Source organism: Brassica oleracea, chromosome C9 (assembly GCF_000695525.1).
Source record: "Brassica oleracea var. oleracea cultivar TO1000 chromosome C9, BOL, whole genome shotgun sequence".
Lineage (NCBI taxonomy): Eukaryota > Viridiplantae > Streptophyta > Magnoliopsida > Brassicales > Brassicaceae > Brassica > Brassica oleracea.
The window spans coordinates 35,696,982-35,704,076 of record NC_027756.1 but is presented as its reverse complement, the minus strand read 5'-3'; the positions used below and the strand labels follow the sequence as shown (position 1 = coordinate 35,704,076).

The 7,095-nt window shown below is 38.6% G+C and overlaps 1 protein-coding gene and 1 pseudogene across 2 annotated transcripts; one reads left to right on the top strand and one right to left on the bottom strand.

Moving 5' to 3' along the window:
• Nucleotides 1–3,220: 3,220 nt before the first annotated feature.
• Nucleotides 3,221–4,190, bottom strand: LOC106317803 (annotated as a pseudogene).
• Nucleotides 4,191–4,753: 563 nt separating this feature from the next.
• On the top strand, nucleotides 4,754–6,433 carry LOC106319514 (ubiquitin-conjugating enzyme E2 10). Of its 2 annotated transcripts, none has more exons than XM_013757862.1 (5): nucleotides 4,754–4,968; nucleotides 5,061–5,153; nucleotides 5,406–5,533; nucleotides 5,628–5,732; nucleotides 6,065–6,433. In XM_013757862.1, exons 2-5 carry the CDS (start codon nucleotides 5,084–5,086, stop codon nucleotides 6,206–6,208), a joined length of 447 nt encoding a protein of 148 aa, XP_013613316.1. In that variant the 5' UTR covers nucleotides 4,754–4,968; nucleotides 5,061–5,083; the 3' UTR covers nucleotides 6,209–6,433. The 2 variants fall into 2 exon arrangements, with proteins under 2 accessions (XP_013613316.1, XP_013613317.1); XM_013757863.1 differs by having other exon boundaries at nucleotides 4,760–4,968; nucleotides 5,075–5,153; nucleotides 6,065–6,375.
• The last annotated feature ends 662 nt before the right edge of the window (nucleotides 6,434–7,095 follow it).

The following is a 7,095-nucleotide window of genomic DNA, read 5'->3' as shown; positions in this document are numbered from 1 at the left end:
GTGTCCTGATAACGAGGTTTCCCACAAAATTTGCATATATTCCGTGTCTCATCCGCTCTCTAGTAGATCATGCAGTTGTCAATACATACATCTATCACTTCATACGGTAGTTGAAGACCTGCAACAAGTTTCTGAACCTCGTAGTATGAACCCGGTGCAAGGTTATCCTCAGGTAGAATACCTTTGACAAAATCAGTAATCGCATCCATACATTCTTCAGCCAAATTATAGTCTGTCTTAATACCCATTAATCTAGTTGCAGATGATAAGACTGAATGACCATCTCTACAATTTTGATACAAAGGTTGTTTTCCTGCATCCAACATGTCAAAAAATCTCCTAGACTCGGGGTTTGGTTCTTCCCCTCTATAATGATCATGTACCATCTGCTCAGTACCTACACCATAATCTATATCTGTTCTAGATTCTTCTAACCTAATATCAGGCTGAGGTTCACTAACAGGCTGAGGTTCGCTAGTACTACCATATTCATAACCAGTTTCCCCATGAAGGTACCAAACTTTATAATTACGTGAAAACCCTTTCATATACAAATGAGTCCAAACATCAAATTCTTTTATAACCTTATTATTATTGCAAGAAGAGCAGGGACATCTTAACATACCACTTTTTGCATCCGGTTGCTGTTGAACAAGCCTCATGAATTCTCCAATCCCTTGAACGTATTCTTCCGTAAGCAAATTGGTGTTCGGATCCAAATGAGGTTTATCCATCCACGAACGATAATAAACTTCTGAAGACATGATTTTCACGGAATTGTTATGACTAAAGAGAATGAAGAGAGAATGAAGTGTGAATGAGTTGAATGAGGAGGGGTTGTATTTATAGGAAATTGCTTACGGACCTCCGACGACTTTCCGACGAAATTCCGACGGATGTAAAGAAGTCCGTCGGAATTCCGTCGGAATTGTCCAATCCCAAACGGCTATACAACGGTCATATGTATTTGTCGGCAACGGTCACATGGTTCGTCGGAATTCCGTCGGAAAATACCGATGGAATTCCGACGACTTTGCTGTTAATCGGAATGTCGTCGGAATTTCGTCGGAATATACCGACGAACTTCCGACGACTACAACGGTTACATTTTTTATCGGAATGTCGTCGAAAAGTCGTCGGAAAATTCCGACGAACCGTATGTCGTCGGAATTCCGTCGGAAATGGCCGACGGAATTCCGACGACTTCATTTTTTTGGATTTGGTCGGAAATTTGTCAGTATTCCGTCGCAAATGTCCGACGACCTTGGTGTCCGTCGGAAGATCCGTCGGAATTCGGTGTGTTTTCTTGTAGTGGTTCTAGTTAGCTACTCTAGAACATATGAATTAATAACAATTCCTTGAAGAATATTTATCACCTTAGCAATTCTATATTTTGGGCTAATCCCTCGTAATGTATTTGAACACTAAATCTAACAGATGAATTACTCAGACATAGCAAAGTAAATCATAATCATAAACATAAATTGCATAAATAGAATAGAGTTAGAAATAATGGAGTTCCAATACAAATCTTTGAAGGAGTCTTGAATCTTCTCTCCAAACTACTAAAAATTCTAAGTATTGTTTGCTTTGAAAAGTAGAAAGTATGAAAAGTGTGTGTTGCCTAGAACAATGGCAAAGCATATAAATATTAGGTTAAAATCGGCCAGAGGTATTTCTATAAATGTGTGTGACTTGGGATATAAGTCGGCTGAAAACCTAGTCGGGTCTTGCGCGTTTCGCTGTCGATCGACGGCACAAGATGTGCATCGATCGATGTTTGTTTCTGAATGTCGACATCCGGACTGGTTCGATAGTCAGATACGGGCTTCCTCTCATTTTATCTCTAAAATGCACCAAAATCACCATTACCTCCAAAACACTCCTGAACATATAAATATGCTAAAAAGGCTCCAAAACAGAATAATTATATCCTAAAACACTCATATACCATGGCTAAAAGTGGATAAAATCCATGGTATATCAAGGAGCAAATCGAACATCTTGGCAACATCAAGCATGAGAATGTTGCCACTTTGAGAGGATATTACTTTACTAAGGACGAGAAGCTCGTGGTTTATGATTACTATGAACATGGAAGTCTTTCAAGTTTACTACACGGTATGTTGATACTGCCACCATTGAACTTAGTAATGCATGCCTAGGACATTTCATTACCTCTTATACAAAACTAAGTTAGTCTATATATGTTATCATTCAGATCAGAGATGTCTCAGGAATCGGAAACCTCTAGATTGGGAAACTAGATTGAATATGGTGTATGGAACAAAAAAAGGAGTAGCTATTATTCACTCACAAAGTGGCGGCAAACTAGTCCATGGGAACATAAAATCATCAAATGTTTTCCTCAATGCAAAAGGATATGGCTGCATCTCTGGAGCAGGAATGGCCACACTGATGCATTCACTACCCCGACATACATTTGGCTATCGTGCACCAGAGATAACATACATAAGAAAGGGGGCTCAACAATCGGATGTGTATAGTTTCGGTGCCTTGATATTCGAGGTACTAACATGAAAATCAGAAGTGGATAACCTGGTAAGGTGGGCGAACTCGGTGGTTAGAGAGGAATGGACCGAAGAGGTGTTTGATGAAGAGCTTATGAGGTGTACTCAAGTAGAGGAAGAGATGGTGGAGATGCTTCAGATTGTATGGTCTGCACGGCGAAGTTACTGGAGAAGAGACCAAACATGAATGAGGTAGTGAGAATGGTGGAGGAGATAAGACCGGAAAAGCTAGTAAACGGAAACAGATCAGAGGTTTCCACAGGCTCAACTCCAATAGGAAGTTTATCAGGATCACCATATATACTGTGAGAGAGAGAGACTAATAATTTCTCCTTTTATGTATTTGAAAATTCAAAATAGGGTTACAATATTTCAGTTCAGTCTATGTAATGGCATATATCTACCTAGCTTAACTAAAAAGATATTATTGATCTGTCACTTTCTATCAAGACAAGAAAGGAACTCAATTCATACATGAATTCTAGGAAATACAATTATCCATATAATAATTACACGGATCTTATCTAAGGAAGAACAGTAAAGAAGATAAATAGAAAACATGATGAACAACATACCGTCCTAGTTTAAGTTTTTAGTAACCAAAAGAAAAAGAATCCATTCACAATCCAAACCGGTCTTTCTAGTGCTCCCTTCAAAGTTTATGAACAAGGAGGAAAACTGAGATGTAGTCACTTCCACTTAAATCTGGTCTTGATACCCACTGAAAAGAAATAAAAGTGCTTGATGAGTCAAAAAAACAAACACAAACTTAGATTGATTCAAAATGTGTGTGTTCATTCAAACCTTCAGTTTCCTCAAATGAAACCTCCTTTACTAATGAAGTAGAAGCATTGTACTCAAACCTGGAATGAACAATGGGGAAGAAACCACTATCACCATAACACAAATACTGCATTGTCTGCACACATACCTTTGTGTTTGTGTATTTAGTTGCAATCATTCGTATTTTGAGGGATTAATCTCAGTAGCTATCTCTTAAAAATGTTAAATTTGATCCAAAAATATAGAAACTATGGTCTAGTTACCTGTTGCAGATAAGCACTTCAAGTTCATAGTCAGAAGCACTCTTAGTGACATCAACCAAGACCTGAACCAGCTCAGTCTTCTGAGTGCTGTCCATGAACAGATCATACTCCGTGGGGATAATTAATGACAGCGAAGAAGTTATCGCTCAATTTGCTCAAACACATCTTCTCCACTGCTGCCAAAGCTATCCTCCGAGTCATAGCTTCGGTCTCAGGATCAATCAGATAGATAGCAAAGTCAGTGAGTATAAAGATCAGTCTCTTCATCTTCCCAGAGCCAGTGAACTTCAAAACTTTATCAGTGAATCGAATCGACGTGTCCCCTACATACATTACAATTCACCGATCAATCAATCCTTGACAACCAAATTAGAAACCAACGATGCAAATGGAGCAATGCTAACCTTGTTTCTCGAGAATCTTCATCAATCAAGGACGAGTGGAGATAGTCGCCACTGTGTTCTCTATAGCGAGAATTTTTCCTTCTGACTTTAGCTCCCCCGAAAGGCTCTGAAGTCCCTCCATCTTCCTCCTCTAGGGAGTGATCATCATCTTCGTTTGGAGATTCTTTATCGTTGTATTTAGGCCACCTTTGATCCTTGAACCGGTCCATTCCTACGAAGAATCGGTTCGATTTTTCTCACATTAGGAGAGAAATCTGGCAGGTGGGAGAAAAGAGAAGACGCAGCTACGTTTAATTTCAAAGATGAGATGTAAGCCGTTAGATTATTTGATTTTTTTTTAAATCGATTTGGGTCAATGCCAGCTGGACATAAAATTCAGATCCGAAATTCGAACCAAATACTAAATCTTAACCCGAATTTGTTTATGAAAATATTTATATTGTTAAACACGCACTTCTGAGTATTACAAAAAATAATAATTAAACATGAATAAATTGATATTTAGTTCTATTATGAATAATTAAATACGCAGAGTATTTAGTTTAAAACATGAATAACTATCCGAAATAAATGTTCAAAACTTATTAAATAAAAATTAAAATATTTAGTTCTATCATTGTGATAATATATTGTTCAAAATTATATGTTGTTTGTTAAATTTTAGTTTAGGTTTTATATTATTTGGTATCTAAGGAATAAATTTTAACCGAAAAATTTAAATGGATCCAATATAAAGCGAACGTCCAAGAGTTCTAAAATATATCGGAACCAAGTCTCAACTCTGATCCGAACAATCCACCTACTAGGCAAAGAAAGTAAATTACCCTCACGCTATTGATGGTGGACGCGACCACAGGGAATCATTCCCATTCCTCTTACGTCCACCACCCTTTCACCAATTCTCGGGTTCTTCTTCTTCTCCGCCTCCTAATTACGCGAAGAAGGCGGCGAAAACCTCGCCAAGTCTGAGATACGCGAACCCAAAAGGTAATTATATATGCTAATCTTTAGATCTATCGATTTACACAATCCTCACGGATTCTTAGGCTCCGTTTGGAATCTTAGCCTTGTTTGTGTAGAGATCGTATTGTAGGTTTTGGATATGGCGTCGAAGCGGATCTTGAAGGAACTGAAGGATCTGCAGAAGGATCCACCCACCTCTTGTAGCGCAGGTCTTTATTGTCTTCTTTTGTTTGAATTCACAGATAATGTTGATCGATCTCGTTCTTCATGTTGATTACTGCTTGAATGTCATGTTTGGCCTCGATCTTGAGCTAATTGCTTGATGATTTACATTAGTTTTTGATCTGGGATCTAGTTAACATAATTGGTATCTTTCGTTTTGTGCTTGTGAACAAAGAAAGTTCATCTCTTTTGTTTCGGTGACCTTGTCTTTATATCTTCTCGGTTTTTTGTTTTGACAGGACCTGTTGCTGAAGACATGTTTCATTGGCAGGCAACGATAATGGGTCCTTCAGACAGTCCTTACGCTGGTGGTGTTTTCCTTGTTACCATTCATTTCCCTCCAGATTACCCTTTCAAACCTCCTAAGGTTTGGTGCTTCCCAAGACTTTTGATGATAGCCATTCATGTCTTCTTTTGTGGTTTGCTTCCTTGTGTCATTGTTTCTTCATATGGTGTTATAGGTTGCCTTTAGGACGAAGGTGTTCCATCCCAACATCAACAGCAACGGAAGTATTTGCCTTGACATCTTGAAGGAGCAATGGAGTCCTGCTCTCACCATCTCCAAGGTTCGTCTTTTCTTGTTTTCTTAGCTAAACATATTCTCTATGCATTCCGAACTTGCTTTGAAGTGATAATAATGACCTGTATTATCAAATCATTCACTCATTTTGGATGCAAGTAGGTTCCTTTCATTTATCTGCTCGTCTCTTCTCATTTGGATTGATATTTAATAACATTTGAGCCGTCTCTTTATTATTAAAGCTTTGATTTATTTTGTGTAAAAATGGTTGGTTTTTATTATCTGCTCTGCTCATATCATACAAGTGATAACCTTGATGATTACAAGCTTTAGTCTCGCTGAGAATGACAAAATTATTTTGTTTAAATTTCTAAACAGGTGTTGTTATCGATCTGTTCATTGTTGACCGATCCAAACCCTGATGATCCTTTGGTGCCTGAGATAGCTCATATGTATAAGACTGACAAGAACAAGTATGAGTCAACTGCACGGAGCTGGACTCAGAAGTATGCCATGGGCTGAAATGGAAACCCCAATCTACAAAACTCTCTCTTTATGAAGAAAAAAAATATTTCCTTAATTTCTATGTATGATTCAGTAGACAATCTCTCGTGTCCGTTTTAAATTTTCTGAAAACTAGACCACATGAAGTGGGTCTTGTTTAAAAAAACATTATCTTTGTGAAACTAGAAACTGGTGTTTGGTCATGTGGATGAATTGTGATTTGATGTTTTTGCTTTCTGATTAGATATGCCCATCAATTATTCAGTTCGGTCTGGATAAATTATTCATGCTTAAAGAGTTATACAATTAGGAATGGCAATTGGGACAACCCGCCCCGCCGTAGCCCGCCCCGCTGCGGTTTCTATCTCTGGCGGATCTTTGCGGGTCAGCCCGCCGTAACCCGCGGTTCCTAAACCTCTACCCAAACCCACCCCGCTTGCTACATAAGACTTTGCGGTCCGGCCCGCGGGTAGAGAAAATGCAGTCCTCATTAGTTCTCTTCTTCTCATTGACCTTGAGACATCTCAGAACTCATCGCAAATCAAACAGTTTTCAGAAAGACAGAAAAAGAAAAATGGAAGTGATGAGTTTAACTGCTCCATTTTAACTGCTCCATCTTCGCAAAGAAAATTCACTGGCTGCTTCTTAAGCGCACCAACAAGCCCACGAAGAATCACAGAGTGGTACAGAGAGTACGAGGAGGAGGCAAAAAGAAACTTCTCCGAACGTTCTTTGATTCCTTTCGATTGGGAAGAGAATCAAGGCAGTCCGAGGAAGATCACTGACAATGAAGAAGACACTGTTGATGATAAACAAGATAGATGAGACATGATATTAGCCTAAACGGTTTCTTTGGTTTCTCTATTAAAGATTGAAAGTGTAATATTGAATCAGTCTGATACCAA